This window comes from Carcharhinus amblyrhynchos, chromosome 16, assembly GCF_965287045.1.
Source record: "Carcharhinus amblyrhynchos chromosome 16, sCarAmb.v2.hapA, whole genome shotgun sequence".
Lineage (NCBI taxonomy): Eukaryota > Metazoa > Chordata > Chondrichthyes > Carcharhiniformes > Carcharhinidae > Carcharhinus > Carcharhinus amblyrhynchos.
The window spans coordinates 28,034,146-28,049,249 of NC_137339.1; the positions used below are offsets into that span (position 1 = coordinate 28,034,146).

General features: G+C 39.3%; 1 protein-coding gene across 2 annotated transcripts in view; it reads left to right on the forward strand.

The window, feature by feature from the left end:
- Positions 1-9,315, forward strand: part of kcnb1 (potassium voltage-gated channel, Shab-related subfamily, member 1) — a 316,525-nt gene extending 307,210 nt beyond the window's left edge. For both annotated transcript variants that reach the window (XM_080204920.1, XM_080204921.1), the window contains exon 3: positions 532-9,315. In XM_080204920.1, coding sequence (XP_080061046.1) covers positions 532-2,631 — 2,100 coding nt within the window. In that variant the 3' untranslated portion in view covers positions 2,632-9,315. The remainder of the gene's footprint in view (positions 1-531) is intronic.
- Positions 9,316-15,104: the final 5,789 nt, after the last annotated feature.

Consider the following 15,104-nt stretch of genomic DNA (forward strand, 5'->3'; position numbering starts at 1 on the left):
GGGTGCTACCACCATGTTATCCAGAACAGGCCACGGTGCATGGGAAGACACTGGGCTTGCACCCCTTGACATTCATCTCACCCCAAAACCCAAAACCACACTCATGGGGATCTGCAAAATCCGATCCATTAAAGAGAGGCCTCACAGGATAAATCAGATGAACTGTGGGTGCCAGTCAGACAGGGGAATGTCAAACAAACATGTTCAATGAGTTTGCAGACTTGACACCAACAGTTATTTCTGGACTTTGACTCTTTAACTGAATATTTATATTTTGATCAGATACTCCCTTGCATGTGTCTACCATATCAATGACGTCCTATCAGAGAACTTTTAAATAAATGTGAGAAAAGCAGTGTTAAATATCTGTGACAGAAAGAGCGTAGAATAATCCAAAAACATCACCAATGACAGCTAATTTCAGGTTCTTTTGCATGTACAGATGAACTGTATTATAGAAAAGAAAGGATAAAAAATTGAAAAATGTCATATTCTGAAGTCTAACGGGTAAAATGTTCTTTTCTTTTGCAGGCCCTGGCAATAATATCCATTCTTTTCATAGTATTATCAACAATTGCCTTGTCACTCAACACACTTCCTGAACTACAAGACAAGGATGAATTTGGACAGTTCACGGACAATCCACAGCTAGCTCATGTAGAAGCCGTGTGCATCGCATGGTTCACCATGGAATACCTGTTGCGTTTCTTGTCATCACCGAGCAAATGGAAGTTCTTTAAAGGTCCACTGAATGTCATTGATTTATTAGCCATTTTGCCATATTATGTCACTATTTTTCTCACAGAATCCAACAAAAGTGTGCTTCAGTTCCAGAATGTCAGACGTGTGGTTCAGATTTTCCGGATAATGAGGATACTACGAATTCTCAAACTGGCAAGGCACTCTACAGGCTTGCAGTCTCTGGGATTCACACTCAGACGAAGTTACAATGAACTCGGACTACTGATTCTGTTCCTGGCCATGGGCATCATGATATTTTCAAGTTTGGTGTTTTTTGCTGAAAAGGATGAAGATGACACCAAGTTCAAGAGTATTCCTGCTTCTTTCTGGTGGGCCACTATCACTATGACAACTGTTGGATATGGTGACATCTATCCTAAAACTTTATTGGGTAAGATAGTTGGTGGACTATGTTGCATCGCGGGCGTGCTGGTGATTGCACTTCCTATACCAATCATTGTGAATAATTTCTCAGAGTTCTACAAGGAACAGAAGAGACAGGAGAAAGCAATAAAACGAAGGGAGGCACTTGAAAGGGCGAAAAGAAATGGGAGCATCGTTTCGATGAACATGAAAGATGCTTTTGCCCGCAGCATAGAACTAATGGACATTGTTGTTGAGAAAAATGGAGAAAACATGGGCAAAAGTGAGAAACTGCAGGATAGTAGTCTATCACCCAACAAGTGGAAATGGGGGAAACGGACTGTATCTGAGACCAGCTCCAACAAATCTCCTGAGACTAAGTACAAAGGAAATAGATCTCCAGGAAATGCATGCTCCCCAAATGTTAGCCCACAGCACTTAAATGTACAGAAATTGGAGGACATGTACAGTAAAATGGCAAAAACACAATCTCAGCCCAACATGAACATAAGTCAATTGGGACAAACATATAAAGTTAGAACACAAAATCAATCAGAGATGGAGAAAACCTCTGGTCCCTCGGATCCATTATTAAGCACACCGGATGGAATAGTGGATATGAGGAGTCTATCAAGCATAGACAGTTTCATTAGCTGCGCCACAGAGTTTCCTGATACTGGTAAATTTACTCACAGCCCTACAGTAATAATGCCCAATAAAGTTTATGGGAACCCAGGTCAGAATCAAGATTCACGAATCTTGCCAGCTGATAGTGCATCTAGCAGGCAAATTGCCACCACAGTAGATGGCAGTTACCATAAGAACCTCTTGGACATCAGTTCCAATAACTCTTATAATACTGCAGTAGATAAACATAGTGCCACCTTTTCAGAAAGCACTAAAGGCCCAGCCAGACCAGGCAACCTCATAAAATCCAGATCTCTCAAGGTAAACTTCATGGAAAGTGATATCAATACTGTTCAAAACACAAACATAACAGCTCTGTCAGCAATTACAGACCCCACTGCGGGTGGCTCTCAGAGCACCATCAGTCCCATGGATGGTCCATTACATGCAGAGAAACATCTGCCTGGTATAGAAGCTTCAGCAATTTGTTCTTCAACTGGAATGAAACCTCCGGAAAATATTATGCCAGTGGCTTTTACTTTCCATGACGATGGAGTAAAGAAGTACATTGACGCAGACAGTGATGAAGAAGATCAGTCTCTGGATGGCAGGAAGCCTTCTGGATCAACAAGTCTCACCTATCACATCATCAACAGTGACTGTCCAAGTAAGAAGGACAGTGTATCCCGAAAGGATGGAAATTATTTAGAAGAATCTGGTGTGACTTCGTCGGCGAAGCACTTTGGACAAAACTGCATGTACAGTACAGAAAATGTAACTGATAGAGTTAAGAAAGGTGGTAACCAAGAAGGAAACAAGTTGGACAACCACATCTCACCGGAGATTCATGTGACATATGGTGAAAGTGGCTGTTCCACTGTATATGATGACAACATCTGACTTTCAGGTCTGCCAGGCTGTTGTCTGAGCTGGAATTGTGAAATGAAATTGCATATCCTCAAAAGAAAACAGAGCTTTGTATTTTTTGCATGGCATGGAAAACTATTTCAAGCAAGCCAGTGTTACCTTTAAAGTCTAAAGGAGGGTTTAATGGAAGGGAACCTGAGAACATTGACCAAAATGCAAAGGTCCTGTCTATGGAACATTAGCACTGAAGAACAGAAAACATATACCTGCAAACTTCTGCTAACTCATACCATCAGAATTTTATCACACTCTTCTTTTTCGTTACTGAGTCCCTTCTATCCATCCAGTGACTATAGAGGAATACAAAATCTGATCACACATTTTAAATATAGAGGTAATGATGGTTGCTCAGAGACATGCAGAAAATTATTTGTTTGCAAATTAAAGGACAGAAAGACAGAATGTTTCAGAACGTTCTGAATCATAGAGACATCCTTTGAAGGGCACTGCCTGGATTTCATTTACAGATTCTGGTTGTATAACTGAACCACACCATTATTGTATCATGTGATTGGTTTAATGGATACAATGAAGCAAAGAGGAATAATGCTTCCACTAAAGATGTGCTTATTTTAATTCAGGTTAGGGTCCTTTGGTTGTAGAATTGCAGTATTTGCTCAATTTCCTTAATTAAACCTTTGAGGAATGCATCAAACATTTCTGCACCAGGATTAATAATGTTAAGCGATTTTTAAAATTGTAGATTATTCCAGAAATAGTGCGTATTAAGAAATATTCTTCGCTTCCGTGTATTTCCTTCATCATGGTTTCTAGATAACTCTTAGCTTAAAAACTGGCAAAAGTTAACTTTGTAGATGTCATGTGAAGAAAAAAAAAGTATTTTTGAAGCTGAAGAGTTCTTTCAATATTCAAAGATCACAACATAGGCCCTAAATTATTGGTCAGGAAAATAGTGGGGGGGTGGGGGGGAGGGGTGAGTTGCACCAGTTAATTGACAGATGTGAAACTGCCTATATCATAGTGACGCTTCACTATCAATCTGATCTATATAGAGCAGTGGTTGGAATTGTCTTCATTCAATAAAATAGTATCTACCAAATGAAGATTTCTGCTATGAAAATTCTAACTACCTGTATCAAAACAGATCCAACCTTCCCATTTCTGTTAATGTTAATATAGCTGCTAGATTATTTTCTAGATATGAAATGTATGCACAAATGTCTCTCACTCTGAATATCTAAGCGTAATGCCCATGTAGAAATGCCTTCATAGCTTTGACATATCTGTATTGTAAACTAGGCTGAAGTCCCTTTTGGAAAATGTAAAATACCATATAAAATTTCATAAAGGTTTCCATGTAAAGAATATGATCATAGACTTTATTTTCAAAGTACAATATCAAACCAAACCTAGTAAGTTTACCAGATTTGAAGTTTACAGTTTTAAATGAAAGATTTATTTTTAACAATGGAATAATGCTTATTTTTTCATTCTGGCTGGTTAAGAAAGTATAGATCTAAATGATTAAACACTAGCACTTTGAAAATGTTAAAATTTTATTTTTGGTACAGTAATCTTGTTACGAAATACTGTCTTTGGTTCTAAAAAATTAACCATTACAGAATGAAAGAGTCCTTTTGAATCACAAAAACACACAGCACAGAAGAAGGCCAACTGACCTATTACATCTGTGCTGGCTGTATGAAAGAGCAGTTGTAAGTGTAACTGTATGAACGACACCTCTACAACAAAGACATGTAACTTCAGTCCGAGCTCATATGACATTTAAATGTTGGCTTCCTAGGAAGCTAAAAGATGTTGCACATACATTGGATCTACCTAACCTCAATGCAAGGCAAAACCATTAATGGACAAACAATCACAAATACATTTCTGATTTTCTTTTCCTAAATATGCCCATATGTTTCATGATACATATTTTTCCATACATATAAAATATACAAACGCACCAAGTGGCTGTTTGCACATTATATTAAACTCCTGTTTTGCACTGTGTATTTTTTATCACAACTGTTTCAGAAGGTTAATAGTGTAATTAAACTTCTTTTGGTTTTAAATTACCAACATATCAGTATGAAGTATATACTTTTGTCCATCTGCTAACAGGCCCTAGTGTTGAGGTGCAGAGTCATTGTTAATTCTAAACTGACAAGTCACCATTCCACATATGAAATTTATAGACTCTCAGCAATGGGTATACTAATCACAAGTCTGCAGACATAGAGCAACTACAGATAGTGGACAGGTGTAGCAATGCAAATTAGGGAACATAAAATGTAGCAATCATGAATTCTATACTCCCATGCAATTTGTCAAAAGAAGCAAGTTATGCTAAACATGGGTTCTACTGGTGCAACTCGCCCTGGATACAAAAGGCAGTTTGCTGTCTCTCAGCAGCAAGAAGATTCCATCCACATGCCAAACGCTCACTTGAAAAACCACTCTCGCTGCAATTTGCTTTGCTTAAAAATGTGCAGTTGAATTGCTCTACTCTGGCACTTGGAATCTGCTTCCCTTGTTTCAATGAATTTATTTAATATTTTGTACTTTTACTTAATTTCGTAACTGTCTACTTTTTTTTAATGATCAAAACCTCTAACAGCCAAACTCTTCTCTTTTATTCCATTGAAGATTACAATAATTCCACAAAGTAAATGAATTCTGGAGAAAAGATTGCATGCCTTATGTCCGTACAAATAATTCATTCCAACTTATTTAACCAAATTCCAGAACCTAATGACTTAAGTGGGATTTCACCGTGCTCAGATGCTCCTTTATTCCGCTGAGGTTCACTGAGAAAATCTACTTAAAAAGAGAACAATGAGAAAAAACACAAGACAGATCCAAGTACTGTGTAGGGAATCAGATCATTTGGAAGATTTAATTCAAAATCCTGAAAGAACACAAGAATGTCAGACAATGCTAATCATGTCCTGAAATGTCACAGCAAGCACTTAATGATGCATCTTGTTGCCTGTTATTCAACTGAAACTTCTAAGATTGAGATCAATAGATTTTTTTGTTAGATGCATGGAGAAATGACAGGCAAGTGAGGTTGAGGTACAGATCAGTCATGATCCAAATGAATGGTTGAGTGGCCGAAAAATCAAGGGGCTGAATGTCTTACTACTGTTCCGGTGTTCCTATTTTTTCCTGATGAGGTTTATTTTTTAAAACGACACATGCGGTAGGTCTCTGAGGATTCCTGTGTGAAAAGCACAATTGAAAATAGTCATTAGCTATAAATTGAAATGGATAAAATGCAGTTAGGAAAGAATGAGTCGTCCAAAACGTTGTCATTACCAGATAATTACATCTAAGACTGATGACTTTAAGACTGCAGTGGTCGATCTCTCTTGTGCCTTGTCTTGGCAGCACCTTGTACATAATAAAATCTCTGCTGTCTTTGCTTCGAGTACAAGAGCTCCAGATCAAATACATTAGCCAATTCCAGTAAAAGAGGAGCAGCATTCCCGATGAATTTTTGTTCCTTACCATGGGAACACAAGCATGCACACTACTGCCTGTTGGGTGTAGATGGGTTGAGGTCTCATCGTTTTCAGGATAACAGTTATCACTTGCTAGTTTAATCATATGATTATTTTCTGACAAAACCATAATTTGTAAAATGTATTCCCTGTTGTAAAACCTTAGTTCGCTGATTATTAAAATGTACTTAACACATAGTTGTGACTTTCAAGAATTATATCACAAATTGGTACGGCTCACATTTACAGCTCACAACCAAGGCAGTGGAAATCCATGTAAGTAAGAGGTAGTTGAGTATTTTATTTTATCAAGTGCAGATGTTTGGATAACCTCTGCATTTTTGTGTTTGCCATCTTCTTGGCTCTATGAGTATCAGATGTATGGAGCGGTCTAATGACCTGCATGTGTTGCAGAATAGTCTATTTTTCTGTTCAAATAAACATTATCAGTATTTTAGCAAAATTTATATAAGGGCAACTATAAGTAAAACAAAATTATGTTTTGTATCATGAATTACTGAGTTAGAAGCAAAAAAAACTTTTGTTAAATTATGTAATTAACTTAATTTCTTAGAGTACTGTTTGAGAGAGAATTGTTAATTGATTTTCACAACTGACTGCATGTTGGTTAAAGGTCACCAAATCTATTTCATGTCATGTAATTAATGTTATCATATAACAAACTGCTTTCTATGGATGCAGAAGGGGTAAAAAAAACACAAAACAGCTCTCATGCCAGCATGCCAGCAGAGCGACTGTGTGGCGTGATAATGAAGATGTTAAAAGATAGCAGCACCAACTGCTGAAGTAACGTTATGTGAAACAAGCCCCCATGTGTTGCATTGCACAGCATATTTCCATAAATACCAAGCTAATTCCTTTTTTGCAAATCTGTTGACTTTTTGAGGGGAAAAACATATGGTGAATGCACAACTAGATATCTTTCCAAAAAAAATGTTTTTTTTGTGAATTGCAGCACCAAAATGAATCTTTGCAGCAGCTCTCAAGTGCTTCCGAGAGGAATCAGGTATGCCTTTAAAGGCCCTCTGCTTTTCCCGATAGCTTTATTTCTCTGCTAAGTTACCATAAACAGAATTCTAAACAGCGATGAGCAGCTGGCAAGCTCTAGCTTCAGTTTGTTTATCATTTCAGTTCCAGAAGCCAACAAACCATCCACCTAACGGCAATTGGGGAGACTGAATCCCAAGCTTCCTATAGCTAATCTGCTTGACATAGGGGAGGCAGTGGCATGGTGGTATTATCAATAGACTAATAATCCAGTGACGCAGGATAATGGTCTATGGACCTGGGTTCAAACCCCACCATGGTAGATGGTGAAATTTGAACACAGAAAAAAACCTGGAATTAAAAGCCCAATGATGACCATGAAACCATTGTCATAAAAACCTATCTGGTTCACTGATGTCTTTTAGGGAAGGGAATATGCCATCCTTACATCATCTGGCCTACTTGTGACTCCAGACCCACAGCAATGTGATTGACTCTTAATGACCTCAGGGATGGGTAACGAATGTTGGCCCAGCCAGCAATGTCCACATTCCTTGAACTACTAATAAAAAAAATCACTTGTACAACAGTGGCCATCAACCATTCTCACCTGGTGGTCATCCCACGGTGGAAGGCCAACATCTTGCACAAGATAACTCAGAGCTTCCTTCTTGACAAAGAAGGTCAAAAGAATTCCAACAATGTTGAATGCAAATGGAAAGTAACAGATCTGACAAGCTATTCAGAACTGCATGATTGATTGTTTTACTAATCTGAACCCCATAGCACATAATTAGTGCAAAGTGTTTAACTGGTGGGGGTATGAGAAAGTTCACCTCATATGGTATTCCTGTTTAAACAGCCTGTTACATTATTTTTATTTCACAATTCTCTAATGGACCTGGGTAGTCCGAATGTGTCAGTTCAATCTGTTCCTTACCTAGATCCCAAAGCAGTTCCTATCTATCAGCCTCTCTCAGAACTGAAGGATGAAATGGCTGCACTTAATTTTAAAAAGCTTGTCTAATTTCAATAGACGACACAACAGTATTTAAAGCAGTGGTTCTGTAACACTAAACTGTTCCAATTTGTATTACATATATCGACCGATGCTGTTTGAAAACCAACCTGGGTTTCAAATTTATAAACAGGGCTGAGCAATACTGCAAATATTTGGGCACTTGGTATCTATGGTTACGTGCAACTCTGCAGTTTTGAGCAGAAGAGAGATTCTTCATTTTTTTCATTGACACCCCAGTCTAGATGTTTAGTTTCGACCTGTATATATCTATCTGTCATAAAAGTTATATGGTTATCTTATCATTGTCAGTAGTTCTATGGCATCCATAAGAAAAATGACTGTTTCTGCTGGTTATGTTTAAATAGACAAATGACACTCAAAAAAATGTATTTTTTTCTCAGTGAGTGAATCCATATTGTTCCGTCTATTTTGTCACCCACCCCAGGTGAACAGTGAGACTGAATCTTCTGATGCTTAGTCTCAGCTGGACTGCAAGAATTATTCAATTTTGCAAGTGATAAACCGTTAATTATTCAATCCAGACACTTGTCACTCTATATCAGATTACCATTACATCTGCTCTGTGATCAGACATATCCCATTTATGTTTGACAATTATCATGACATTCCAATAAACTAGGAAGGAAGTTGCCTTTTTCAGCAGGGGTCAGTGATCGACATTACATTTCAATATTGCATCAGATGAAACTGGGTTTACCAACTGCCATATTGGATAATCATTGCTGTCCTATTATGGGTTCAATATTAATGTTATAATTTCTGAATTAGTCACTGTTAATTGTTTCTCCTGAACTTTTGTTTTGGTTGTAAATTTTATCACATAAGTCTTTTACTTGTCGCGTTTTATGATTTAACTGTTCCTGTGAAAATCAATGTCTCTGTATGCATGTAGTGGTATGGAACCGTGATATCCGTGTGACACTACAATACTGTACTTGTCTGATAAACTATGTCAAAGCGTCTAAGGATTTTAAAGCATTGTTCCCCACTGCATACTGTTCCAAAAGTAAATTAAGGGTATGTATAAAATGTAAGAGTCTATGTGGTCTTTTTAGTCAAAATTCATGCGCTGGTGAAAATAGCCCATTAAGTAGATACCTAACATTTATGATAAATTTTATTGATAACTCAAAAGAAGTAAATAAAATTGTTCAGAAAATATCTTTTGAGCTTTATTACTAGGACAAAAAGCAGTTACGTTGTTATTTTCTCAAGAAGTGTGAATCTGAGATGGACCAACATTGCACTTATTGCACACGTAAGCAATGCCACATTCGTATTCCATGAACACTTGCTTTCATTATTTATTATTAAGATTACAGACCATTTTAATGGTTCTATTCTATATATTATAAATTAATAAGCAAGCAAGAAAGTGTAAAGTAAATCTTTTACCGTCAAATCTGAATGGTGCGTTAACATTTACACTGCTGGATAAACAGGTATCCCCACACAATTAGCATGGCAAACAGTATCACAGATTTTTTGTTTGTTGGCAACCCCAGTTATTTCATAGTGGAAGGTTTTCGCTGACAGCATGTGAGCATCTTAAAATTTGAACAAGGGATGAGCCTTTGCAACAGGAGCATGATGTGTTTTCAACCTAACCCTATAAAATGTGTGCCCCACGCCCATGTTAATTGGTTGCTGGCTAGACAGGAAGCCAGCATTTAGAAGGGAGCTGTCTTTTCTTTTTAACTGCCACCAGTTGCACACTGGGAAATGGAAAAGGGAGCTTTGGCTATGATGCAGGCCTCAAGGCCTGAAGACCCATTGGGCAGCTGGAAAAGAAAAATGTTTCTTAACCTTTCTGGCTCCCCTTACATTAATGGCACAGTGGTTAGCACTGCTGCCTCACAGTGCCTGGGAACTGGGCTTGATTGCTGGTTTGGGCCACTGTCTGTGTGGAGTCTGCACATTCTCCCCGTGTCTATGTGAGTTTCCTTTGGGTGCTCCGGTTTCCTCCCAGAGTCCCGAAAGATGTGCTGGTTAAGTGCCTTGACCATGCTAAATTCTCCCTCAGTGTACCCGAACAGGCACTGGAGTATGGCGACTTGGAGATTTTCACATTAACTTCATTCCAGTGTTAATGTAAGCCTACATGTGACACTAATAAATAAACTTTAAACAATGTAATAATTGTGGGAGACATTACTCTTCATGTAGATTGGACAATTTAAATTGGCAAAGGTAGCCCAAAACATGAGTTTTATGCGTGGCACAATGGCACAGTGGTTAGCACTGCTGCCTCATGGGACCGGGGTTCAATGCCAGCCTCAGGTTACTATCTGTGAGGAGTTTGCACATTCTCCTCGTGTCTGCATGGGCTTCCTCTGGGTGCTCCGGTTTCCTCCCACACTCCAAAGATATGCAGGTTAGGTTGATTGGCCATGTCAGGGGGATTAGCAGGGCAAAAATGTGGGCTTACGGGAATAGGGCCAGGGTGGTATTGTGATTGGTGTAGACTTGATGGGTCAAATAGCATTCTTCTAAACTGTAGGATTCGATGATAATGCTTGCAGATTCAGACTTGAGGCTCTAAGGAAGCCACAGGGACAAAACCTATTGCCAGCTCCTTCAAGTACCTGTTATCGTTTTAGTAAAATGGAAATGTGGTGGGAAGAACCAAAAAGACTTATTTGCAAGGTAGCCTGGCTGCATTTAGATATAGGGACAGGGCAGCCTGTCCATAATTCCTGAAAATCTTTGAGAAATGTAAAGAAAAGGATGCCCAACATTGAAAGTTCCCTTTTTGTCTCTGTCACATCTAGAAAATTAGTATTCCTCAGAGGAATGTCAACATTTCTTCAGACACAATTATGGAATGAAACGGGATAGAAGGAGGCCTTTTGGTACATCGGACTTGTGCTGGCTCATTGAAATGACTGCCCAGTTAGCCCCATTCCTCTGCTGTTCCCTATTGCCCTGCAAATTTCTCCCTCTCAAAGTATATCTCCAATTTCCTTTGGAAAATTATTATTCAACCTGCGTCTGCCATCCCTCTTACGACGTGCATCCCAGATGGCAGCAACTCACTGCGCAACAATTTATCCTTCTCTGCTGCAAAAAGAATAAACCCAGATTCTCCAGTCTCTTCACCCTGTTGGAGGCAGCACGCCAACTGCAGCCATACCCTTGCTAATTAATAGATGCTCTCAAGGTTGTTCCCACTGATAACCCATTATCAGCAATACAATCAATTTTAACCAGAGCATGGGCTCCTTCCAGGCAATCTTCAAGCATCTGACAACTGAAAAGCCCCATTATCTATTCAAGTAACCTGATCAATCACAACCAGCGTTAGGATTCCAAAATTTCAGAGATCAATGGACCTGCACATCACACTGGAATTTGCCTCTAAAGGGAAGTGGTTCCTCCACTGGCAATCATTCTCTATGCATGCTGGACTCCAAGCAACAATTGAGCCATCCGAAAGGAGCCCAGCAGAATGAATAAGGGTGTCAACGGTGGCACAGTGGTTAGCACTGCTGCCTCATAGCTCCTTGGTCCAATTTGAGTGATTATTTGTGTGGAAATTGCACTTTCTCCATGTGCCTGCATGGGTTTCTTCTGGGTAATCCAGTTTTCTCCCACAGTCCAAAGATGTGCAGGTTAGGTGGATTGGTCATGCTAAATTGGCCCTTAGTATCCAAACATATGCAGGTTAGATGGATTAGGCATAGGGACATGTGTGAAGTCAAGGGCATAGGGCGGAGGAGAAAGCCTGGTTAGCATGCTCTGATGGAGAGTCAGTACAGATTTGATGGGCCGAATGGCCTCCTCTGCAGTCTAGAGATTCTATGATTCTATAGATATGGAAAATCTCAGTGCAGACAAGCTGCTGATTATAGCAGCACAAGATGCCAAAAGTGATAAAAATACCTTGAAAACCTGATCAGCAGCTGCAATGAATGTCTCGGCTAAGACAAGGCCCTTCAACAGGAAATATTGGGAAAAGAAGTCTGCTGCAACACTCTTCCTCTATGGGGCCCTCAAGAGCTTTTGCATCATTTCCTGGAAAATACTATCATCTGCCACATGGCAATGCTGCAAAGTGGTTCCATATTGGGTAGAGAATCCTCTGGAGACTGGAATTCTAACACTTGATCAACTTGTGCATGTGGCTAGTGGGACAGGCACAACTAATAGTAACCCTGGAGTGGAGGGTATGAGGAGGGAAAGCAAATAGCAGTGAGATAATGGTATATTACCACCCAAATTTTGTCTGTCAAAGTCAGAGTGAATGGCACAGTCGTTAGCACTATTGTCTCATAAGGCCAGGGACCTGGGTTTGATTCCTGCTTTGGATCACTGTCCACTGTGTGGAGTTTTCATATTCTCCCCATGTCTGTGTGAGTTTCCTCCAGGTGCTCCGGTTTCCTCCCACTCTCTAAAGATGAGCAGGTTAGGTGCATTAACTAAAATCCCCCCTCTGTGTATCTGAACAGGCGCTGGAGTGTGGCGACTAGGGGATTTTTCACAGTAACTTCATTGCAGTCTTAATGTAAGCCTACTTGTGACACGAATAAATAAACTTAAACTTAAAGGAATCTGTGCCATTTTCATGGTGGGGGGCCTTGTTTAAATTTGACAATGAAAGCCGAGTAACCACTACTTAAAACACCAAAAAGGGGTTTGAGCTTTGCAGTAGACTGGGCCAGAGATTCTGGTGCAGGGCCAACCTGACAACTAATGAAAGAGGTCATCTTCCCAATGGAATGGTAACAAGTACCACAATGAATCAGTTGCCAGGCATGGAGAGAAACTGGTAAAAAATACAACGTTGTTTCACAGCCTGGCTGCGGTTCAGAAAAGACGTAATCATCCAATCCAGATTGTCAAGGTAAGATTCTTGCTCACATTTTTCACACTCTCTGCAGAGCCTGGTGGAATCCTATTTTGGACTCAGCATTATGAACCCTTACTTTCATCACTTCTAATAGCTCTCCTCAAATCAGCAGAGAACAATGACTGCATCTCCTTTCATCTTTCTCACCCTACTATTTCCCTCACGTTTAGTCCTTCTTCTTTGCCTCATGTAATAATCCAGCCTGTCGTCAATGCATTCATCAATTGCCAGAAATTGCTTCTCCTAAAAAATTTGTCAAGTTGTAAAGCCAGTGGTAAATGGATGGCAGGAATTGGTGCTTTATTATTTGTCCACTCCCACCACGTTTGCAAGTGCAAGCAGGACTAAAATTACACCAACTGAAGGATGAAAACAATGTTCCTGTCCATGTGCATCAATCCCATTTCTGCTGATCAATTAGCCCTGCAGAATGTCTTCCTTGTCTTCCTTGCGTTATGTTTAAGGATAAGGTTGGATTTACTGAGTGTATATATAATACTGGGCTGGATTGATTGTACTCTTGCCTGACTCACAGGCATATACATATCTAAACTTCTCTGCCTCAAGTTGTTACTGGATATACACAACCTCTACCTCCACCTTCGCACTTTCAGTTGGAATGCTCTTTCTAATTATTTTCTGTGCTCTTTCGGTTTATACCATTTTCTGTTGAATCTTATTTAATTTGAACATACTGTTTGATTCTGAAAGTGATGCTTGTTTCTTTTTGTCAGCTATCAATTTGGGCTATCCCGAACACTTTTTTCCCCATGTAAAAAGTTGTATTATCACTTCCAGCACCATCTGACTAGTAATACATGGCTAAATAAAACATACATAAAATAACTGAAGACTTACTGATGCTTAAAAATTAGCTGATGTCACTTGCTCCATAGCCCAAATTGATTATCATGGAATTCTCTGATCAGTCACGTTTTATCATTTATTTTTATCTTTTCATGGGATATTGACATTACTGGCTAGGCCAGTATTTGTTGTCTATCCCTAATTTTCTGTGAGAAGGTGGTAGTAAACCACTTTCTTGAACCTCTGTAGTCCATCTGGTGTAGGTACACCCAAAGTGCTGTTAGGGAAAGAGTTCCAGGATTTCGACCCAGTGACAGTGAGGGATTGGAAATAAATTTCCAAGTCATCATGGTGCATTGCTTGGAGAGGAACTGGTAAGTGGGGATGAGTTACTCACTTCAGAATCCCCAGTCTCTAACTTGCTTTTATATGGCCCACAGTATAAATATGGCTGATCCAATTAAGTTTCTGGTCAATGGTAACCCTCCAGGATGTCACTAGTGGGAGATCTAGTGCTGGTGTTGTCCTTGAATGTCAAGGTGAGGTGATTAGGTTCTCTCTTGTTGTACATAACCTTCAGGAAGCTTCCACACTATTACAAAGTATCAAGCCCCATTTAACATGAAAAATTAAATGCCTTTCTAATGATACTGTTAGACAAACTGGCGTGGTGAGTGCTTCACAAAACAGTGAGAAAATTCTAAATTATCATACATGGTGTATAGTTAAGCTGTTATTACAGAACTTGAAAACAGAGACATTTTTGTCGAAGCTTTTCATATTGCACTCATCAGAACATTTTGCAAGAATATAAATCCAAGTTTTACAGTAGCATAGCTCTATGTGATTACAGAACATAGACTGGAATCATTGCCCTTGGAATCTACAGACTGATTTTATTGCTCTCCCGAGGCCTTATCAAACCAGAAGCAGATAGAAACTTTAAACAATGGTGACTTTCTTCCTTAGGAACACAGTCTACTATAATTTAATTGCCATTGAGATATTGGACTGAACAGTGGTTCACTTGTCTGGCAATACATATTGTCACGCTTGGCTTATTAGTGCGAATCTCTGACTCAAGAGGTTTGTGGGTTCAAATCCCACTCTAGGTCTCCTATTATGTAGAATAGTTCAGCTCTGTTTGGAGGGAGTTCAGCATTTCTGGAAACGCTGTTTTTGGATGACACATTAAACTTAACAAGTTCACTATTGGAAAGAGAGCAGGGGAGTCCATCCCCATTTCCCAACTGACATCCATTCCTCAATC